Raw genomic sequence first — 23,266 nt, 5'->3', positions numbered from 1 at the left:
GCATAACTCGATTGCCGAATCGTTTATCTCTAAACTTTATTATCGCAGGCGGAAGGTCCCCAGACATTCCTTCAGATTTGACTCATTGTCGGCATAGCTAAAATATTGCTTAAATATTTGATGTATCATGCATACGCCATGAGGGCCCCCCAACCCCCCAACCCTGGCCACGAATAATGTAAAGCCCTTGAAAAAACAACCACTGAACCACGGAAAGGTGAAAAAACGAAGAAAAATGCTGGGCAAACATTGCGCATACGCCGTGATGGCCCCTCAGGTAGCAGAGCAACACTTGCCGGCAGTTTCGAGGTGGCGTGGCAAAGCGCTAAACGCTGTTTGCCATTCGGATATCGAAAGTTATAAAGCATGAAATCAGTGCCAGCCCCGCCATCCCGTGCGACGATGATAACGAGGGGCTGGGACTTGGATTCGGATTCGGATTTGAGGCCTTGCGAGGGCGTCGGAGCGAAGGTAGAACTTGGCGGCATATTTAAATGTGGCTGCAGGGCAGACACAACGGTCGGGGTTGATGGGGTTGTTTGGGTAGTTGGGGTGCTCTAAATGGTATGGATGGTGGCAGATGGGAGATGGGGAGTCGACTCCGTGTTTGCATTTCGCTTACAGGCACTGGCAGACAGTCAAAAATGCCGAAAATGTCCCCGCGTCTCCCAGTCTTCAGTCTCGGCTGGGTGGAATTTCGCCGAACAGGAATTTCCCATTTGCAGTGATAATCAAGGCCCGATCAAGTTCTAGGCCTCGGGCAGCCACTCGAAGATGAACTTTAAGTTCGGCCAAGTTGGGCCGCAAACAAATGGAGTTTTCCCGGCCGTCTGCCCTTCCTTGTGGACCGCAGGCTGCTGCTCTTAATTTTCCGCTTGTGGTTTTTTATTTTTGTAATTTTCTACTTTGTGGATAGCGAGGTAGCGGGGCAGCGGGGCAGCGGGGAAGGCGGAAGAAGATGCACGGAGATAGTTGCTCGCCTGTGTAATTATCTGCTTATGTTTCCCTTTTCGCCGTCATTACTGTTTGCCTTTGTGGCCATATAAAGTTGTCGCTGTTTTGACGTTTTCCAGAAAAGCTGCTTAGGAGCTCCGACCTTTGCGAGCGGAAATTGCACAGAGGCGGAAGTAATTGGCAATGGCATCAGAGGACCGAGGAACGAGCCCCGGGGAAGCCCCTCTAATTCGGTCTTGTAATTAGCAGAACTGTAATGACCTCTTTCTGGGCCAACTCCGTCGCAATCGAAGTGCGGTCGACTCCTGGCCGACACCGAGTTGGCAATCTGCTGGCTTGCACTTCAATTGCTTGTTTCGATGCCGCAATTACCATTCATTTGGCCAAACATAATGTGTCCTTGTCAACGCTGCCTGCACCTGCAGCTGCAGTTGCGGCGCCTCCTGCAAGACGCCTGCCGCACTCCTTGCCTTGTTTGCACCTCTGCTTTGGCAATTTACACATGGCAATGGCAATAATAAATCAAAAGTGAAAATGCAAATATTTTCCGAGCACCAGGCACCAGGCAGCAGACAACAGCCAGCAGCCAGCACACAGTAGTGGAGCGCACAGACAAACATCCTGCAGGAAGCTAGACAATGTGGTTGTCCAAGGACTCGCAAGAGGGGAGAGGCGCAGCCAGGGAGCTCCGGAGATTTATTGCAGGTGAATTGTGGTGGGGGAGTGCGGCACAGAGGCATCAATAAATAATTGGAAAATGAATGCTTTGCTTATGAGAGATTTCGCAAATGACCCGACAGACAATGGATGGAATACTTGATGGCCCAGCCGAAGGGTTGGTGGTTAGACCGACAGCACTCAATCCCCCCGAACTGGAGACCAACTTCCGGCACTTAAAGCTGAGCCCACTCCTCTGCGGAATGCAAATCCACTGCGGACGCAAATTAAATTCCCTCTGCCGACCGCAAAACAGCCAACAAAGTTCCAGCATCAACTGTCACCGAGTGCCACAATTAAAACGAGAATTAACAGCGAAAGCAACTGTCAATACGACTGTCACTGGTGACAACTGCAAATGAGCACGGAGCTCGTATCATCCTGGCATATTTGCACACGGACATGGGGAGACGCCAACGAAGCCACTTGGAGGGCTTCGGAATAAACTCATTATAGCAATTTATGCAAAATGCCCCCGCCGCAATTGAAAATCCATTTAAAATTGAAAATGCCACCGAAAAAGTGGGCCACCCAGCCCGGAAAACCCGGAAAACCAGGAAAAACCGCACCACCCCCGAGTGTCGCCTGTTTTCCATGTTGTGGTTACCCCTTCCAAGCTGGAGTTTCCCTTTGGGTTTTGTGCCGTGTTTGTTGAGCTGCCTTCATTGATGCATATGAATTCAATTATAAAACGACGTAACCTTCGGGGGTGTGACTCTGGGCGGGTGGGCGTAGCGAGGGGCGTGGCAGGCGACCGCGACCACGAACTGTTCTCTAATGAAACAGTTTTTTGCCACAGCGCGAGCGGAACTTGTTAATTTTATGCAGCAGACAATGAGGACTCGCAGGACACGATACTGTCAGGGTGTCCCTCTGCCACTCTGCCACTCGGAGTGGCGCATTTACATTTCCGGCGGCATTTGCATATTGCCTCCATAAAAAATCAAAGGACCAGCTGGCAACAGGAGCAGCGGAACTATAGGTGCTGTGCACAGTAAAAAAAAGTAATTCGAATCGCTTAGTAAAATTAAAGATACAGCTTAAATTGCAAATACATATTTAAATTTATGATTTTGTTTTTGAATCATACAGTGATTGTACTGGGGACTAGTTTAGCGTATCTTGTATTCCAGCTGTCTTAGCTTCCGAAACATTTCTTTAAATTAGATTATAAATAAAGTAAAGCTCTATATTCTCCATAAAAAAGGAATTAAAGTGCTTACAGATTACATTTACATTTATATACATTTAAAAGGAATAGAAATCATCTTTGGCAAGTTTGCCACAAACCTTTGGATATGTCTGATAAGATTTTGTTCAGTGTGTCAAGAAAAAGTAGAAGCCCAGAGGAAGTTCACATTTTTGCTGGCCGAAGGGAGGGGGCGTGGCGCGTAGGCGTTCACCTGCCACCAAATGGCGGGCAGCGGGCAACATAAATAACGGGGCAAAACACAAAATACAACACAAAAGGCGTTCGGCTGGCAAGTCAACTGGTCCGCACTTGACACCTCATAATAAAATTAAGTATACGCCACTCGGGCCGGGCGATAGGAGCAGCCCAGGAGCTCGTCCTTCCTTAGTTCTCCGTCCTCCGCCCTCCATTGTTATTTATGCGCTCGCCAGGACACCCAGCAAGGAGAACACAGCGTGCAGTCGTCCTTCTTTGAAGTTTATTTGCGTATTTCAAGAGCGCCTGCCGCCGCTCATTTCAATTTTCAAAGCGCGCCCTTCGCCGTTGTTTTGCTCCTGTTCCCTGTTTGGTGGTCCTTTGTTTCTGTTGATGTTTTTGCTCCCGCCGCCCTTGGCCGCTGGCAATTGTTTAACTAGTTGGTGTCAGTTATAATGAATTTTAAATTAAGTTGTTATTGCTGTCGGGCCGGCATTAAGCGATCTTGCTGCCAGCAGCCGTATATTTGCATAATAAAGGACATGACTAATGTTAATTAAATTGCAGCAGACACGACTAGTTTTGGGTATTTTAATTAAAAGCGCAAGAGAACGGACCCTCAGATATTTGGGATATTCAACGGCAGCCCGAAAATATGCATGCAAAATCGACAATAAAAAATGCATGAAGCTCGACAAGAGCTCCAACTAACTAAACTCAATCAATATGAACACTAATTGGCTGGAAGACCAGATGTTTACTTATTCATATCATTCTGGACCATCTTGCTAGCCAAATTGAAATCCGTCTCCGCCACAAATCCTTTGATATCTGTAAATCATACTTTTAGGCACTCCGAGCAAACAGAAATCGGAAACGGGGAAGTAAACCATCGCCTGAGCTGGAATCCTACTCTACATTCATTTGACTTTATTTCAAGCACAACATTTTGCTGTAATCTACAATCTATTTTGTGTAACAATCTAAGAAGCCAATTCAAAGCGGTGCTCCCCTCGTGCAGCAAACTATTTGCATGCCAGGAGCAAGGAACAAGGATCTCGACTCCGTGCCAGCAGTCCGATTAAATCCTTTCAAACGACAAGCATATGCAAATGCCAAACAACAGCAGAACCACAGCCAACAACAACTTTTTGCATTACTCGGATTGCCGGCCAAGTGAAAAGGGAAAAACAGGGAGCAAGGGATGGGGATGTTTGGGGATGGGGATCCTTTGGTGCCGAATGGATGCCGGTTTTTTCGGTCCTTCAGCTCATTTGCTGGTGACGCCACGCAACATGGTGAAGTACGAGTAGGACGCATTCAGCAGACTCTGAAACGTGGCCAAAGTCATGGGGTAAACGTTGCCAACTCTTATCTGCGGAGTGAAATGGAGCGCACCGCACCCGAAATGGAAACGGATTAGAATCACGGACTCGCAAATGAATTGCATCACCCACCTCCAAAGGATGCTGGGCCTGCATCAGCAGGATCAGGACGGCTTTGCGAAAACGAGGGCTGCCCTCGTACCAGGGCACATTGTACACGGCCTCCGCCACTCTGTTATTCTACAGGAATTCAACAAGATTAAATAATGTTTACAAGTAAATTCAATTCTTGCGATTACCTCGATACTCAGATCATTGGCGCGGTTGTAGTAGGTGAAGAGCACGTAGAGCATGGTGAAGATGTACATCACAATTGAGATAACTTGAGTCGGAGAAGTTATCTGTGAAGTGAATTAAATTAAAACATATAGAAAAATGGAATACTGAAATTCAAATTTGTTCCAAGAGGTGGATAAAATTGCTAATGCAGCTTTTCAAACCCTTCAGGAATAAAATGAAAATTGATTAAAATTGTACATAAATTTTCTATAAAATTTTTTTAGTTCTTAAACAGCATTTGCAATACCTTCAAAATTAAATAATATTGAAATAAAAGAATTGCAGATATGAACGACTTATTTCAAATGTTATTTTCGTAGTTGAATTATATGAAAAATTGGAAAACGAAAATCTCTGTATTTTGTGACAACGCTGATAAAATCAATATCGTACTATGTTCACGCAGAAGAGCAGTGAGCAGATTATCGAGCCAAAGATAATTGCTTCGGCCGCCACAATGTTGGTTACCAGTTTGTTGAGCTCCCCCACATAGCTGGAATGGAAATGAGAAGCTTAGAGATCCGTCGACCTCCAATCCCCTTCACATTGCGGCTCACCCCATCACCTGCGTGTGGTAATGAATGCAGGCGGTCAGCATTTGGGAGCGGACCTCCTCCGGCTGCTCCCTCCCGCCAATCTGGCCCAAGTTGTGCACCAGGATCTGCAGCATGGCCTTCCCGAAGATGGCCAGGCCGGCAAAGAGGCTCACAAATGGCATGTACATCATGGAGAGCAGGAGGGGCGTGGGCAGCTGGACCAAGTAAACTATTTCGTACACCGGACTGCGGGTCATGTTCATTCCGGGCAGAGCCATTCCAAAAGGATGAGCTGAAAGCAGGGAAACACGAGACAACAAGTAAATGACCAACCTTGCAACCAGGATTCAGACTTTATGGAATCCTACCGCAATATATTTGCTCCTTAGGCTAAGCAAATAATTTCTAATTTCTGATCAGTTATTATTAAGCAACTTATCTGTCTTTTAAAGAACTTTGGTATAATTGAAACTTGATTGTCTTTAATTTTTGGATACAGTTATTTAAGAGAAAACGAGAGAACAGGAGGAATAAATTGACAGGGAAAACTGCACAAATTCAAGTATTTTACTTATTGAAAAAATACATTAAAGGACATTTCTACATTAGGGGTAATCTTTGGTGTTACTTCTTCAAACCTTTAAATAAAATGTAAATACTATTTACCTATATTTTTAGAAAAAGGTTGTAAGTTTTCTTTTTTGGCTGGGCTAATATAACTTTTTGGAAACAAGTTTTTGTGTACAAAATATTTCTCAACAAAAGCCGTGTCTTTAGTTTAATTTTTTCAAGTTTAAAGTTAATTTCACTCATTAATAAAAGTGTAAGTTCATCGTTTTGATGCTTTGCCTTTTCTAAGAGTACCTACTTCTCTCCTCCCTGAAGAGCGGCGAGAGGAGGGCTCCGATGATGTCCAGGAAGGAGGCACTCAAGTTCAGGATGGCCAGATTGCGGGCCTCGCGCTCCGCCCGCCTCAGGATGTCACGCCCCCACTCGTCGGTGGACTCGTGAATCGAGTAGAAAAGGGCGGAGAGGCGGGCGAGGAACTGCTCGAACTGGACCCGCTTGATTATGACCAGCCACGTGCGCATCAGGGCGTTGAAAATGGCCGAGAAGAAGAACATGTTGAGGATGAAGGCGGGCAGGTCGCCCCACATCCGCAGCAGGTAGACGAACTGCATCAGATTCATCGCACTCACGGGCAGGACGAAGGCGAACTTCCGCCAGTTGGTCTCCGCAGTGGGATACAGCACGGCCAAGTGCCGCCACATCCGCACGTTGATGCCCACCAGGCCAATATCCTCGAGTGCCATTCCTCCGTATTCAATCTAAGCCGATTCCACTTCAGACTGTGCCGCAAAGTGCTGGGCAAATGTCTTTTATTTCGCACCAATTGTCGCCATCGAGGAGGGCAATCTGTGGGGTTGCGATTGGGAATATAAATGGATCTGGGAGTGGGAATTGAAACGGAAGTGGAAACGGGAAGTGGGAAGTGGGAAATAGGAAATGGAAGTGGGAACTGGAGCCATTTGGCAACTGTCGTGGCGCAGCCTATAATTTAGCTAATTGGCTAATGATGAGTGTAATGTAATTGAAGTGCGATTGCGATTGCGAAGGCCCAAATGGAAAGCCTAGCAATGAGATTCACGTTTTTGAAATGTCACTTAATAACTACATAAAATTTTAAGGCTAAAAATAACTACGATTTCTCACCAATTTAAATTGTTTTGGATCGATTGCCATTTAATTTGATTACACTTATCGATTTGGATTTGAGCTGAAAGAGACTTATTTAAAACACATTAAACAAGAGGATCACGAAACTGTATATTTAAATTCAACAATATTATGCTTCATTTTTCGCTACTCAATAATATTTCCGAAAATTTTACAGTGGACATTTCAAAATTTCAACTCAGACAATATTTAAACAAGCTAGTAGTCACAGTTAAAAAAAATATCGTATCCCAAGATTCCCACAATGAAAAACTTCGTGAAACTAGAGTGGGAGGTCGAATTTCAATTTAATTTTAAAACAAAATTATTTATTTAGCTTAAGGGGAGGTTCTTTTCTTTTTTTCGAAAATTAAGCAAACTTTGAGAATTAATTGCGGAAAAATGAAAAGACATACGAACTTATGCTTTTGAACTTTTGATTCGTTGTTTATTAACAATTAAAAAAAAAATTCAATATTCAGAAAATTCAAAATGGCGGCTTCAAAATGGCGGATCTCGTAGACCTCTATTTTTCTGCTTTGTCGAGTGTCGGGCCGCTGGTAGTGAACCGAAATTAAAAATGTAAATTATTTATTAAAATTGATGGAATTTCCTATGCCTTATACTTAACTAGAATCAATTTTGGTAAAAATAAACCAATTTTATGGACATTTAAAAAAAATGGACTTTTTTTTTACTTCGATCTCGTTTAAAAATTATAAATAAACAAGTTTTTATGCCAATTTTAGGTATAGGCATACAAAAAAGTATATACTTTCAAAAATTTTTTGAATGAAGGAAATCGGATCAATAGAACGAGCCCTGTGCGCGACAAGAGGTTTGAAAACATGGTTCCGAGAAAAACGCGTTTAAAGTTTTTAGAGCGTTTGTGACATGGGTATGTTTGACACGCTCTAGCTCAAGAAATACGCGTCGTATCGAAATATCCTTTGGCACGTATATTCTAAACATATGTAACTTTCATTTTATAAAAAAAAAAAAAAAAATCGATTTTTTCAAAAAAAAAAAAAAGAACCTCCCCTTAATTACTAAAATTTACGAACATGAAAATAGAAAGGAGGAAAAAAGATTTTTTGCCACACAATACTAATAATAGCATTCTGATTGATAATTTAAAACATAAACAATAACAGTACCAATTTCGCAATAGAGATTGAAGCACAGCGTTTGCTCCCGCTGGAACTTTGGTTTCAACAAATGAGTCATTGAGAAATCCCTTTAATATACAGCTCTTGCTGCTGCAATATGCAAATCCCCACTTAATTTGGCCATCGATTTCGCCACGCTCCTCCGAACCCATGGCGGAAATCCCCCTCCAAAAAAAGGTCTTCCACGCTCTGTCGCACAGCCAGTCAAAAAGCCAACGAGCCGCTAACGTTTTCAGTCAGACACTCGGGGAAAATCGGGGCTGGAGAACGGACAGGTTGGACGGTCTGGAGCGATAGCCGGCATGACTTATTAAACAATAAAACCGGATTATCCGCAAACAACTGGGCAAACATGCCGGAGCCAAATATTTTGGCCTGGTCGCTTATCATGCCGACGAGGACAACCGAAAGTCCAGGAAGGCAGGATCTGGAAGCGGGTCCAGTTCAGACACACACAAACAAAAAAAAACAATATAAAAATCAACAAGCGACCGACTGGCATAACATAATTCAGCAACAATGCTGGCTCAGCAAATATGGCAAAGGAATTAAAATGGGAGCAGGACAAGGGCCACGAGCCACCAAGCCACCAAGCCTCGAAGCCACCAAGCCGAAGAGGAGTTCAGTGCCAATGCCAATGCCAATGCCAAGCCCATAAAGGCACACATTATGGCCACTTAACCGCGCGTTATGCCGCAAAAAGGCAAAAGGACAAAGCCGAACGGCAAAGAAGGTTGGGCACTGGCGGCGTATGCGCAATATTTTGTGCAAACATGCTCGACAGAGGATCTAATGGAAAAGGAGGAGAAGGGGGAGGGGAAGGGCGGGTGGGAGGACAAATATGCAATGTCAGTTACAGCTGCCCCATTTGGTTGCTCATACGCAGCGTTGCACATAAATCAAACGGCAGGCAAACCTTTTGTGCATTTCCCACACTGAAATAAATTACTCTACTGAAACGTTGAAATTAGGAGATAAATACATATTCAAGTATTTAATTTTTATGGCTTTAATATGGATTTATTTGGTTTAGTTTGGCTTAAATGTTAACTAATAATTTGTATAATTTAAACGTTACAGTTATAAAATGACAACTTAGTACTGTTAATTAAGGTTAAAATGAAATACATACAGTTAAAACCTTTTCAAGTGCTTTCGTTCAGTGATTACCTGGCAACTTTCGTTTCCGAAGCGCAATTTATTGTAAATTAAAATGCTAAGCAGGGCAAATGAGGGCATTTAATTATCACGTGCTAGTGAGGATCTTAGTCGAGCCTTGGGTTAGTCTGGCCAGGGCCATTACACACACGCAGACATCAAAGGGATAAGGCCGGAGTGGAGCTCCGTCTGCGGAGTGTCTGTTAACCCCGTAAACCACACGATGACATTAATTACGGACCCGACAAAGGACTGGCACTTTCAGAGCCAGTGGCCAGAGCATAGAAAGCCATCGGAGCAAAGGACTGGAGAAAGGGTGCTCGGATCCCTCCCGACCGGTATAAAATTAATATCGAGTAATTAACAGGGGCAGGATGTTGTGATTTGAGCAGGACCGACTGCGAACCCCTCGATAAACTCAATTGGGTGGGTGTGTCAATATTGGCTTTGGCACATTCCCACCGCCATTTCGCCTGGCTCCACTTGGCCCGTTTAAGCGGCTTCTTGCCAATTAGGCAGCTCACTACGCTGATCCCGGAATTGGCCTTTAAAGTGCGGAATTGCTTTCGGCCTAAGCCCGAGCTTCTTTATTGTTTTCAGGGCTTCCGTCCTCCAGCTCCTTTGGCATCAGCTGCTCTGGCCTAAGTCTTCTTGGCCTGCTCACACAAGCATGCCAAATGCGGCTTAGTTTTTGTTAACGATTCGCCAACATGTGTGTCGCCAGAACCAGAACCAGAACCCAATCCTCCCCCACAACCACTGGCAAATGCGGAATTCGCTTTGATGGCATCTGGCCATGCGAGTTCTCTGCGGGCCAAGTCGTCACTTATTGACTGACTCGTGTGGGATGTACACCGCATATATACAAGACGTATGACTAAGCCGGCGTAGGAAAATGAGAATCGTTTGTTGCATCGCAAGGAATGTGGACCAGGGAAAAGCTATGGACTCAGGGATCTCTGGGGGAATTAAGTGAACGATAACGGCTTCGGATGACGATTCACACAACGGCACAACGCTGGGAACTCCGGCGATCGAGTGAATAATGCAATAATGCCGTATTAACAATAGCAAGCCAATTGAGGTCGAACAATCGCCAGCTTTCATTTATCTGACGATTACTTCAGAATCACTGTGGGAATATAGTATGTATGCATAAACACTGAATGTAAAATAATTATTATTGTTTTTATTTTAAAAGTTTGATTTAATTTTGTTCCCCTTTCAAAAAGTAATTAAAGAAGATGTCTCTTTTTGTGAAAAATTATCACGTTTATACCCACTGTACATAAACTTTTTCTCTCAAATCTATATTTAAACATTAAAACGACTGTTCCGGTGATTTCATAGCAAAAGATGATAAGATGTGGGCTATATGCTCTACTAAACATTTCACTTTTTATCTACGCGTACTTCCGAAGGTCAAATTTAATTTTTATGGCATGAGCTGGATAGATATTCTAGTGGGCGGAATAGACTTTGGAAACCGAATATAAAAGTCCTAGTATTATACAGTTGAAATGTTGTTGTTTAAAACAATAACATAATACAACCTAGATGTTGAGGTAGCTAACTTTCTCACCTTGTTACGGGCATTTCTCTATGATACGCATTTGAATATATGTATATACAAAAAACACACAACACAATTAATTCTCTTATCTTTCAGTGGGCGAAATGTAAATCACTTTTATTTAGTCAAATTGTGACTAATGATCATTGCTTGTGGGAATCCGTGGATAACGGTTTGAGTAAGCCTAAGGTTTGTGGAGATTGCGGGAGCAATTACATGCTATGATTCTACTTTGGTGCTTGATTGTGCGCTTTCCGAGATTGCACTGCATGTGGGCTAGGGCAGATTGCAGCCCACCTGGGTGACGACCTTGGCGGCCACGTTGGAGGCCATGCGGATGCACTCGCCCAGCGACCGCTTCTCCAGCCAGGCGTGCAGGAACCCAGCGACAAAGGCGTCCCCTGCACCAGTGGCATCCACCACCTGCTCCACGCGCTGCGCCCTGTAGTCCTCGAAGCTGACGGGCCCAGGAGGAGCCAGCTCCTCCACATAGTTGGTGATCACCTGCACGCCGGCACTGCCGTTCGTGACGAAGATGACCTTGGTGCCGCCGGACTGCAGAAGGTGCTGCGCGAGCTCGTCGACGTCGCGGAATCCTCCCGCTGCCTCAGCCAGCGCCTCAAACTCCTGTCGGTTGCCGAACAGAAAGAAGGCAACGCGGGCCAGCCTCAGCATTGCTTGTGGATTTTTCTTGACTATATAGGGAGCACTGAGGTTGAGGGCCAGTCGCCGCCGCTCCCTCACCAAGTGCTGCACTATGTAGTCGCACACCTCGCTCCTTTGGGGCACGAAAAAGCCCTCCAGGTACAGGATCTGCTTGCGCTCCACGGGCCGCAGGAAGCTCTGGCCCTCGTGGCTGACGGCGTGACTCAGGGTCTGCACCTCGAACTGGGCCGAGGCCCCGATGTTGGCGTACAGCGTGGGGTTGTCCTGGTACACGAGGCACAGGCACTGTCCGGTGTGTGCCTCCTCCACCGTCTGCAACATGGCCTCGATGCCACGCTCCCTGAAGATCAGGCGCAGCTCCTCGGCGTGCTTATCTGCGCCCACGGCGCCAAAGAACAGGGCATCCGTGCCCAGTTGCTTGAGGATGCGGGCAGTGTTGAGGGCAGAGCCACCCGGATTTGTAAGGCACTGAGAGCTGAAAGGGATTTGGTTCGGATTAGTATCTATACCAAGAATGCTTAACCAATTACGTATTGAATTGTAATTCAGTACATGTATATATATATATATATATATGTATGTTATTGTTAATATTCTTTGTTTCGGACTTCCTTAACTTCGGCTTCTGAAAGCAAAACCAGTTTGCTTGCCCTATTTATTTTAATACGCAATCATCTTCGCAAGTCCAAATTTTTCGTGGCTAACAGCGGTTTGAACATCATTTTCAAGCAACACGGAAAATTTAAAAAAGTGAGGAGATTTATGCACAATGCTGAAAACTTATTGTTAACACCATTTGTTAAAAGTATTAAAAACTTCAGTACTTTGAACACTTCCTTTACTTTTAATTACAATAAAGAATTATCTTCAAAGTATTATTTAATAAGGATTAGAGTATCTGGAAGATTACAAAATCGATATGCTCACCTCTCTGACGCTTCGGCCGCCAACTGGTTAAGTTTTTCCATGTCGAGTTCCCCCTTGGATCCCAGTTCCAATCCATAACGCTCCAGGAGTTGTGGATCCTCGAGTTTGACCAGTCGGTCTAGCAGGACGTTCCCGAAGCAGATGACCTTGCGGGGTCTGAAAAGGGGAGAACCCGATAATCAGAGGGGGTTTTCGCTACAGAGAGCTTTTCCGAGTCAAACCACTCACGTGTGGAAAGCCCCTTCCGTGTCGTCCGTTGTGGGTGGACTGCCCCCGAAGATTTTCTCGTACACGTAGCTCAGGTACTCCATTGTATGCAAAAATTAACGCTCCGCCGGGATTTTCGCGTTCTATTTGCTCGAACGTGCGATGTGAACGGAGCCACGGGTGAAAAGTGAAATAATGGTGCGCCGCTTTTGTCGTTCGGCGGAGAACTGAGTTCTCTGTCCGGTTTGCCCCGGTGTTTTTATCTCGCTCGCGACAGCGTGTTTTGTTATTTCCCAGCTAGCCCATTTCAGGCAATTAGTCCGGATCGAGCCAACTTCTTTTTTTTCGGTTTGCGTTCGGCTTACAAAGAGCCACTCTTTGTTGGTTTTCTGCCACCTCGCATTTTGCTTGTCTTCTTCGACTTTTTTGACTTTGTGGGGTTTTCAATAACACTGAGCTTTTGGCACTGCGCTGGCGTTAAAGTTCCGCAACAACTTTTTGCACCAGAACTTATGTGATTCAGATAAGAATTAGAATTCGAAATGCCATCAACTTATCGGTAATGACTTTATTGTATAATTAACGGCAACTATTAGGCGAATTACATAAATTACCTGTGTAATGTTTTTATGTTAACCAGCACTAGAACCGGGATAGAAACAGCTGATCAAGTGTTTTTGTTTACAGGGAAGAGGAAGCAAAATTCAGAGAAAGAGCAAAGTAAAAGCTCAGCCGGCGAAAAAGCACGTGGATGATAAAGCTTTTTGAGCCAGATAACAAGAGAGAAAGAGAGTAGCCAGGGTTGCCATTACTTGCAACGTAACCAAACGGTTATGGTCGTTAAAAATTTAAATAAATTAAGAAGGTTTAAATTATCTATTACGATAAACATTTTAAATGTGTTTACAATAAACGTTTATACCCCTTACGTGTATTATAGACATTTTAAATAGAATGGACACAAATATTAAATATTAAAACCATTAAAACAGAAAAAGACTTTTAATTACAATTTGTGAAAACTGCTTTTTGGCCTAAAATGTCTTGAAAACTATTTTTACACAATGTACAAACTTAAATAAAATTTATTGTAAATTGAAAATTGTAATTTTTACCTAATTTGTTTTAGAGAGAACAAAATCTTTCTAATAAAATTTAATTCATAAACACAGTGCTTTCTCTTCTGTTTCTCTTTTGTAAGCATTTATTTCTGTGAACCTTTAATTTCGCAAGGTTTTAAAAACAAGTCGTTCAACATAAACAGAACTCTGCAGTGCAAATATGTATGTATATCTCTCCAAAGAAGAGCCAAAACCATTTCACCATTAATTTAAATGCATTCGCAAGGTTTGTTCATAATGTTTACTGAGAGACACGCCCTCAGATTTGGGAAGAACGCTCCCCTCTTGGACTCTGCAATATGGCCCGATAACTCTTTATCTTGAAGTGCAAAAAAAACAATTAAGACTTTAATGCCACATTCGGAGTGGGGAAAAACGACCAGAGATCGAATGAAACCACTGCCTTTTTGAAGTGGGGCTTTTTCGCAGAGAACTCCCATGGACATTGGGGTTTTCCCAAAAGCGAGCGATAAATGGGAAACCCCCCAGCATAGCTGCACTGCATACATAAATGCACTTTGGGGACTGGCCAAAAGAGAACTCGTTTCGAAGCGTGATGCTGGTGCACGTGATATTGAATTGGTACGTTCGGAATTGGTGACTGGCCGCAGGTACGACAGGTGAGGACTTTGGACTGGCTTTGAACGCCAACTGGGGCCCAGAGCAAACGCACTTTCGGGGAAGTCGTGAAACCAGTTCGCACTCTCTTCGGCTCTGACTCACTGCTGCTCTTCAGCTTTGAATCACTGCTACTCTTCGGCTGCCGTGGGTTTGGGCCCAGTTTAGTGCTGTGCCGGCGTGACTCAGCACTTGGGCATCCGCCAATGGGTGGAGGGATCCGAAGACACTCTTCCATGCACCGATCACTCTGTGGCCTCAATGACAGTCCCCAGTAACAGAAGCCAACCACATAGCTCCATCACATGTGCCGAGGGCATGTTGCACACATAATCGGGTGGCATGTTACCCGTAAACAACCCAAGGTAGTGTTGCCCATTGGAGTCCCCGGAAAAAGCTAAAAATATCTGATGGTATTATAAGAATTCGATTGTGACGTCTGGATACAACTACACGTTGTACATAGCTGAAAGTAAAAATTTCAAATTCACACGTCCGCCCAAGTACTACAAAGTATGGGTATTGTCGTTTATAAACTTGTGCGAATTTAAGTTCTTCGCTGGAATGCAACGCTAGTATGCTATATCTTTTTCAATTTTTAATAATACAAATTTGAATCAATAAATTTAGTTATTAAATGTTTAATGAGCAAAATAGAAAATATTAAGAGAGTCTTTTTTTAATATTGCCGTGAGATTCTATAAAAATATAAGTAGATAGTGAAATATAGCAAACATCATAAGAACTTAGAGTTATGATCTAGCTTGAAATCCCCTATTTTGTCACCAATTCTTGGGGTCCCCTTCAAGCTCAACTGCAGGTTCATTGGCCACTTTCGAAGCGAATTTGGCGCGCAAATTCTGAACTGATTCAGCAGTTTCTACCTCGTTTGCATTTCCCTTCATATTCCTCCTGGATGATCCATTTAGGTAGGCGCTGTGTAAGCAAAACAATTGTTTATGTTTCCGACAACTCATAGGTCAGTAATTGGCGGGGGAGTTGAATGAGAAAGCAAAGAACCCACATTAATATTTTAATCAGCTTATATGTACATACATACATATACAAATATATCTGTGCTTTGTTGTTTTGCAGCTCCGATCTTGACCAATTGGTGGCTCTGCTATTCCAGAAGGTTCTTTAAACTTTATACTTGCAATATTAGTTGAAATCGAATTCTATTGCGAACATTATTTTTGGATTTCGTTTTCAATGAGTCCCACTGTGTGGAGCTTAGGGTATACACTTAATGTGGCTTCCGGACAGATTTATTATCTTAGATATTCGTTTTACAACTATCGATTCTAAACGACCGATCCAACCAACTGTAAACTTAGGTAATAATTAACAACCAGCACACCCCCCAAATCTTGTTTTCATTTTTGTAGGCCCTTTCAGCAGTTTGTTCAACTCAAAAAGCGAACTACAACTAAAACATGAGTACATATGTAAATATCATTTTGCAGGTGCTATTTTTAACTCAGGTGGTTCGATTCAAAACAAATTGTGCAAAGCCCTCCAACTTATGCTTACCCCATCAAAACTCAAAAAATTGCGGCGATAAAAGAAACAATTAATCACTGAAAAGTGCATTAAAGTGCGGTAGTTGAACTCGGGCCGGAAAGTGAGGTGAAAACACCGAAAAACGGCGTAGTTTGCAGGGTTCAATTGATAAAATTCACTCAGCGCTCTTTGCTCCCGATTTCGACACGTTCCCACGTGCTGATTGAGCAGCGTGAGCGGGGGAATTTGAAATTGAAATACTGCGATAAATTGATTAGCAGCCTCCGGTGTGTTTGTCCACTCCGATTCTGTTTGTCCAATGGTCTGGGCAAAATCCCAAAATAATGGATTTATGGCGGGTTCGTTCACAGCCGATCGTGCGAAGCCAGAACAGAAATAAAATTAACCCGAATCCATTTCGAGTGCGTTAAGTAAGGTCGTTCGTTAATCATACGCCTAGTATACGTTGCGTATACGCCGCGTTGGTCGCCAAGATGCGAAACAGAAAACACTCGGGACCTGTTGATGATCACCTGCTGGCCGAGGGCCAAAATCTCGTGGCCCATTCACAAGATTCTGGCGAAATATGTAGTATTCCCGAAAATAAGGAAGATCGTTCAAGTGAAATTTATTTGAAGACTTTTGTTCGAAATTCGATGAGCTAATTTTGATTCACTCAAATCATGTTTGCACATGTTTTTTCCAGCGAAAGATAATAAAAAACGGAGCTCTTAACTTAAGGGAGCCACTTTCTCACCTTCGAAGTTCGCGATGGGATTGCGTGAGTTTCGTGAGAGCAGCGTCAAGTTGCCTGACCCCGATGTTCGGGCCCAAAAAAATGCAGTTTGCAAGCCGTGGAAAGAAACCCCCGAGCTGCTAATTGCGTCCAAATCAACGGAAATCTTTGCGGATCCCCAAAAAGTGGCAAAAAAAACCCGGTTTGAGCTGAAAAGAGCGAGCTCAACCCAGAGAGCCAGAGAGCCAAAGAGCGGCCCCCCCCCCGAAAAGCTCCCGCTCGCGCGTTTCTGATGAAATTCAGTGGAATTCTCAGGCGGCGGAGAGCGCGGCTATAAATGCGCTCGCTCGCCAACTGAGGGCATTCATTGTGAAATTGCCACTCAAAATTGAAACAACGCGGACAAACGGTTGCCAGAAACGCAGAGCCAGTGCGAAAAGAATTTCATAATCAAAAGTTAATCGAGCGCTAAAACAAACACTCGAAAAAAAACAAGCAAACCAGTGCCAGCCAAAAGTGCTAAACAAAACAAAGAGCCCCAAAGTGCACAGCCAAGTGGAAGCCAACGGCTTGAAAATAACCCAACAAACCCCAACCAAAACCCAACAAACGGATTACCCACACACAATGGTCGTCGAGGAGACCTGCACCATGCACCTGGAAAGAGAGATGGACATGGACCTGGAGCTGGACATCGATCTGGCCATGGAGTGCGCCCCCATTGGCCGCACTGTCAAATCGGCCCTTCTGAGGGCCCAGAGCGAGGCGCGGGTGATCGTGGGCCTGTCCGCCGCCATCAACGTGCTCTCGAAGTCGCCGGAGGGATCCCTCTTCTGCCTGATGGCCCAGCCCAAGGACGGCGACTCCGCCACCCACATGCACGAGGTGCTGCTGGAGGCCTTCTGCTACGAGAACGACATCTACGTGATCAAGGTGGACGACGCCACCAAGCTGAGCCGCATCCTCGGCCAGGACTCCGTCGAGTCCTGCTGCCTGGTGCAGAAGGTCTGGGCCGACGCACCCGAGGAGCAGCTGACCAAGGCCGAGAACCAGCTGGTCGACTACTGCGAGGCCCACTGGGACGCCCCCCAGCACCCCATCGTCCAGCTGCCGGCTGTGTAGGCGCGTGTGAGCGGGACGGCCAGAGAGCTTCGCATTGAACAGGCCCCGCTGACAGTGGGCCACACAAGGTTTAAAACGCATAAAATCCAAAAAGAAACCAGTTGCCGGGGTTGATGTCCCCGAACGTCTTGGAGAGTTCCCGAGGGAAACCGACGTTCTGGGGGCGTTGCCACAGCCCGCCAGGCATACTGGCACATAGGATATATAGAGTACGCTACAAATACCCTAACCTAGCTGTATTCGAAAAGACGAGGAGAGGAGCAGAGGGGCGTGGAGTGGAGCGGAGGGAATCGAAACTGAAAGGCGACCTTCGAGGCAGCAGAACCTGCAGTTGCAGTCGAGAGACCCGCGGAAGTCGCACACAGATACTCACGCACACTCGCCCGGGGAGCATCACACACACACCGAAGCGCGTGACCAGCTGCTGAGCCCCACATGCATACATATAGCCAATTTGTTTCTGTATAATTTTTTCGCTTTAAGCGTCGCGCAAATTTACTGATAATGACAATTATTCTGTACGCCGTAAATTGTAAATTGCACTTATGAAGGAGACCAGCAAGTTGCATGTAAAAATTAAAGTTTTGTTATGTTAGCTTTTCCCAAGAGAGATAAAAAACACATACACAAAAAAATGTTATTTAATTTTAAGCACAAAATTAAATTGAAAAGATTTTTAAAAAGAAAAACAAAATAAAAACTTGAAAAAACCCAAACTTTCTCTGCCTTTTTATTTATCCAGCCTTTTCAGCAATCTCTTCCAGTAACTGAAGACCTCTTTTGACGTCAACGGGTGCAAATCCCTCGGATATGGAACGCTTGGCCGAGTCATCAATCTTTGCATAACTTGCCGGGGTTTCCCCATCGAGCGTGCCATGCATATAGAGCGCTCGCTGGAGCCCCTTATCAATGAAATTCTCGGAACCGATTCGAATGTGAGCCACGCATAAACACCGAAATCGGGGCCAACAATCGACTAAGTGATGCCCTCAGAAGGAACTCGGCGATTGTTATACAAATTTCGAAAAATCTTCGCTTTGCAATTTAAACATTTTTCAGGCAATCCCGTGGCTCATTGATAACTGGTGTGAAAATCCTCGGTTTACCGAAGGAATTGCCACAATCACCGATCGGTGCGAAATCAATTAAAATTATAGGTCATGCTTATTAACCAGGAAATATTAAAACCCTGTAAAGTAATTCGAAGTGGTGAAATTTAATAATCAGTCCAAAAGGTGTCGTATAAACGGTAAATGGATCGTACTTTGATACTACTTTGATAGCGAACAAATGGTTATTTCAGCTCATACACCACTCTCTAATTTTTAAACAAGACCCACTTTGTTTTATAGTATCGAGTCGCAACACGTCTGCGATCATGGCAATTGAGTTAACTAAGCAGACAGTTGTTAAGTAGCCGAGACATGTTAATACAATCAATGCCAGACATCGCACAATGTTGAATTAATGGATGGACCGAGCCAGAAGAGACAAAAGCCCGGCTGATGGGAGGAAAAAGCATGCGAGTAGCTCGTGCCGTGGGAAAATCACTGGGCAAAAGTTTGCCACTGATTAGGACCATTAGCAGTGGGTCCATGTGGTCCGAAGATAGGTCAGTTAGGCGGAATGTCTGGACACGATTTTGGGGTGGTACGACGGCTCAAGCTTGTTCAACACAAACTTTCCATCTGGGGGCATTTTAAAGGTAGTCAGCAATCTCTTAAATAATTATTAGGCCTCAGATATATATAATGATTATTTTACATGATCATATGGACGTATTTGCAAAGGGATTGCACAACATCGGCTTTAAGCGGTTTCAGATCGCTCTGAATCAGTTATGACCCCCCAATTATCACCTTTACTATTGCCCCAGTGCATTAGAACAATTGGGTGTGAAGTACTGGGATCGATTACGGCTTAAGCACCCGGTGTTCGGCAAGATCCAGGTGATCTGCTATTCGCACAGCGCTTGCACAATCGATTCCCACTTATTCACCACCTGTACTTTACCCTGCGACGCGGATCGAGCGTGAATTCCAAAGAACGGGCAGGTACTCAATGCCGCTTTCGATCCGGCCAACTCACTCCATTCCGCGTTGAGTAATGGGCCATGCGGCCATTGACTGAACAATTGAAGTCGGCTCTCGGCCAAGCTTTCCCCTTCGAATTGGAGAAGGGGAAGTTTGGACCCCCGCGCCATGCAAATTAGATATTGACTTGGCCCCCGATCGCTTGACAATTGCCCATATACGGAATTGAGCCACCAGCATGACTTGGCTGGATTCCGAAGGCAGACGAGACTGCGCAGAGTGCAAATTTCAGAGATTCACCGGTGGCGGCGATGTCGTCGAAGGTGAATGTGAATCATGTCGAGCGGTGCTAGCCCGGCCAGCTGGAAATTAGCATAATTCTCAATGCGAGACGCTCGTCGTTTGCCCGTTTGGAATGCCCCCAGATACAAGTCCAATCACTCGACTTACAACCTGTTGGCTGGCAACTAGTTTCGGATTCGCGCGACACACAGCCAAAGTTTCCTCAGCTGCAAGCCACTCGGCCGATTGTCATGAGCGCGTGCTAAACGCCCTGCGTGAAAATCCTCCTCCCCTTTCTTTGTGGTAAACCGCCTTGGATCGAGTAATCGCCCTGGATCGAAGACAAACATGTTGTCTTCGGCTGAACACGAAAATGCAAAATATTGTTATTATTATTTACGCGGTATCTGGCGTTCAAGCGAACATTAAGAGCGCGGATTTCCCCGTAAGCCGCGTTATTCAACGGAATACACCCTGCTTATCAGTGTTTTGAGTTCCAATCCGGCGGATTGTGCGGCTAAGAATTATCAGTCGGGACTTAAGCAGAACCACTTTGCTGATGGGATTTTAGCGAGCTGGGATATAAATGCGAGGCATTTAGACGCAAAAGCCAAACAGTGGGATTCTCCAGCTCTCCACTGATAAACAGCCTAAATTTCCATATTTTTGGCTGTAATCAATTCCAGCCGGAGCACTTTTGTTTACTACGGTTAACCCTGGCAGAAAAACATTGAACTTTTCCACGACCAGTGATTAGATTGATTAGTATTCCCCTGAAAATCAGGGTTCGCCTGCTCATGAATGAATTTTGCCGCCGAGAACGGGTTTTTTAATGGGGAAATTTTACAAATGAACCCCGTTGGGGGCTCGGGTTATACCAAGAAAGTAAACAAACAACCAGGCAAATAAAACTTTACCCAGACACCTTAAACGTTTTTATGGTGATTATTACAAAATATTTGCCCTAGAGTCGCTGGGGGAATATTAAGCATGATTCCGCAAAATCCAGCGTGAGTTTGGTGCTGATAAGAAGGCAAAGATTGTGTAGCCACGCTTCCATTTTCCGTTTTTAATAATTTTGAGTAAATTTGCTTGGACTTTTTATTCACTTGTTTCTAGTATCACGTGCAGCTTATTTCAGATTACGGTCGCGTTCCTGAGAAAGCAGTTTTGAAAACAAAGAAATAAATCTGGGGATTTTTTGATTTTAGTATAGTATATGTACTTCTTGGGAAGACATAGTAATCAACAACTTGTTTGTCGCCAAACATTATGAATTCCGAATAATTTTACTTTGGTTTGAAACAGAGCTTCAGATAAGTGACCCACTAAGATGCTCAGCATACAGAGGGATTTTCACACTTCTCAATCCAGTTCGGTCTGGTTTCTCACATGATCTGCGAATTTCAGCAGGAGCACATCGCACATTTCGGTGGAAAAACTAATCGGAAAAGCAAACATAGTTCCATATAACAGTTAAATAAGTCTGGGCCGAAACGCAATTGCACTTTCCGATATGACACACCCCATTAACCCCCGCCCCCAGTGGTAGATTTAATATTTGCACAAACAAGTTCGTGCGAAATTAGCGCCACAACTATAATTGAGAGCGAAATAGACAGATACGGCCGAACTCCAGTATTTAATTGCCATTTATCGCGGCCATAAAACAAATTTGATAACGCTCTCCATAAAAATGGACTCCCTTTGTAGAGCTTCACCTGATTCTTTTGCAGATAGCGCAGCAGCTCTCTTTGTGGGAAAATTAACGCAGGTTCGTTGAATTTCACAATAACCCAGACCGCTCAGATTTCCAAGGGAATTCTCTCTACGCAGAAAAAAATTGTGTGGTAAGAGTTTGGTTTTATATAATAAAAATAAATCAATTTTTATACATATACAATCAGGTGTTTAAAATCCAAAATATCCAAACGCCAATTGCTTTGTATATAATCGACTTTTGTCAGTTTATCCAACCTTTATTGAGTTGCAATAAAAAACAGAAATACAGCTGTTAACAGGTTTTTCGGATGCTGATTTTATATTACTTCATATAATATATTAGGAAGGTGTGAATAAATAAAAATTAAAAACGTGATAAGAAAGTATGTTTGAATAACTAATTTAGTTATAATTAAATTGATCCGCAATATATCGCAATACACACACATTTTGCGTTATCATAAAAATAAGGCACAACCCGACACACTGAATAACCCCAAGTGAAATAATTAATTTCGTATTTTTTATCAAAATCAAAATGATCTAATTTTTTTTCAGTGCACGATCTCCCTTGAACGCGTGGCGAGTGCCACTGATTAGATTAATTGCGGGGGATCTGCGACCGAGTGACTGATTGGAGGGCCAGGCCAAGAGCACCTGGCGAATCGCCCGTCGACATGCTCGAGCACGTTTCGATTCGATAAGAGTTACGGTTCCGCCGCATATTTTGCAAGCCTTGCGGCCACAAGTCCTCCTTCTCAACCGTCTCCGTCTCGAGTTGCTTACGTAAATTGTGCGGCAATCCGCGGCTCAGCGTGTCGCCAGTACCGTTATTGTGTCAGAACATCGACTCTACCGTCCAACAACCACCCGCCAACCACCACCCTCCACCGCCCTTCGCAGCAGCTGCGTCAACTGCGTCAATGTCGTAAAACTTTCTCACGTAAGTCAAAAAGCGAGAGTACCGCTATCTTGTCATCCGAATCTCGGCTTATCCTTTGTTGCAACTGCGGCTCAGCCTCAAATGCAATATATGCATCCCGATATCGCCGGGGTATAAATACGAATTTATGGCGGCGTAAAAAATGATTTTTAACGATCGCCAGTGGGCATAATGAAGTTATCGCATGATCGCCGATCGGACAAACAAAGCATTCAAACATTCGCACTCCGATTGTTTACCCAAGATCAAGGAGGCTGATGCCGCCCACCTGACACGCCCACTCGCCGAACAACAATGGCCAGGGGTTCTATAATTATGCTCGAATTTATCAATGCTGCCAAAAATCAGTGACGATGGCAAAGGTCTTCGTGACGTCAATGTCGAGAAATCACATGGCTGCTGATACGAATTTAGAAACACTGTCTGGGCAATTTCTTTCGTTGCGAAGCGATAGGGGTACGTTTTTTGGGGATTGACCCACTGGCCATATCTTGAAGAATGTTTGCCAACGC

At 44.3% G+C, this 23,266-nt stretch overlaps 3 protein-coding genes across 3 annotated transcripts; 1 reads left to right on the top strand and 2 right to left on the bottom strand.

Annotated features, from left to right (window-relative positions):
- Positions 1 to 4,328: 4,328 nt before the first annotated feature.
- LOC108094240 (odorant receptor 43a) lies at positions 4,329 to 6,571 on the bottom strand. Its single transcript, XM_017194699.1, has 6 exons — positions 6,127 to 6,571; positions 5,280 to 5,550; positions 5,116 to 5,215; positions 4,683 to 4,784; positions 4,516 to 4,623; positions 4,329 to 4,433 (listed from the first exon to the last, which is right to left on the bottom strand). Exons 1-6 carry the CDS (start codon positions 6,569 to 6,571, stop codon positions 4,329 to 4,331), a joined length of 1,131 nt encoding a protein of 376 aa, XP_017050188.1.
- Positions 6,572 to 10,954: 4,383 nt separating this feature from the next.
- Positions 10,955 to 13,281, bottom strand: LOC108094330 (adenosine kinase). The gene is made up of 3 exons (XM_017194881.1): positions 12,696 to 13,281; positions 12,468 to 12,623; positions 10,955 to 12,015 (listed from the first exon to the last, which is right to left on the bottom strand). The coding sequence occupies exons 1-3, from the start codon at positions 12,776 to 12,778 to the stop codon at positions 11,151 to 11,153; spliced, it is 1,104 nt and encodes a 367-aa protein (XP_017050370.1). The 5' UTR covers positions 12,779 to 13,281; the 3' UTR covers positions 10,955 to 11,150.
- A 3,752-nt stretch (positions 13,282 to 17,033) lies between these two features.
- On the top strand, positions 17,034 to 18,490 carry LOC108094233 (growth arrest and DNA damage-inducible protein GADD45 alpha). The gene has a single exon (XM_017194692.1). It carries the CDS (start codon positions 17,280 to 17,282, stop codon positions 17,772 to 17,774), a length of 495 nt encoding a protein of 164 aa, XP_017050181.1. The 5' UTR covers positions 17,034 to 17,279; the 3' UTR covers positions 17,775 to 18,490.
- Positions 18,491 to 23,266: the final 4,776 nt, after the last annotated feature.

The sequence above is a fragment of the Drosophila ficusphila genome, unplaced genomic scaffold (genome assembly GCF_018152265.1).
Source record: "Drosophila ficusphila isolate 14025-0441.05 unplaced genomic scaffold, ASM1815226v1 contig_414, whole genome shotgun sequence".
NCBI classification, from domain to species: Eukaryota; Metazoa; Arthropoda; class Insecta; order Diptera; family Drosophilidae; genus Drosophila; species Drosophila ficusphila.
Note: the sequence above shows the minus strand (reverse complement) of the source record. Positions and strands in the feature narration are given on the sequence as shown.

Bases quoted from the DNA above. Each gene is read 5' to 3' on its own strand.
- LOC108094240 (XM_017194699.1), bottom strand. From the start codon at position 6,571: ATGGCACTCGAGGATATTGGCCTGGTGGGCATCAACGTGCGGATGTGG. The intron at 5,551-6,126 runs GTAGGTACTCTT...CCCTGCTTTCAG, and splicing joins GCTCTTCAGGGAGGAGAGAA to CTCATCCTTTTGGAATGGCT. The intron at 4,434-4,515 runs GTGGGTGATGCA...TTCACTCCGCAG, and splicing joins AGGCCCAGCATCCTTTGGAG to ATAAGAGTTGGCAACGTTTA.
- LOC108094330 (XM_017194881.1), bottom strand. From the start codon at position 12,778: ATGGAGTACCTGAGCTACGTGTACGAGAAAATCTTCGGGGGCAGTCCA. The intron at 12,624-12,695 runs GTGAGTGGTTTG...TCCCCTTTTCAG, and splicing joins ACGGAAGGGGCTTTCCACAC to ACCCCGCAAGGTCATCTGCT. The intron at 12,016-12,467 runs GTGAGCATATCG...AATCCCTTTCAG, and splicing joins GCGGCCGAAGCGTCAGAGAG to CTCTCAGTGCCTTACAAATC.
- LOC108094233 (XM_017194692.1), top strand. From the start codon at position 17,280: ATGGTCGTCGAGGAGACCTGCACCATGCACCTGGAAAGAGAGATGGAC.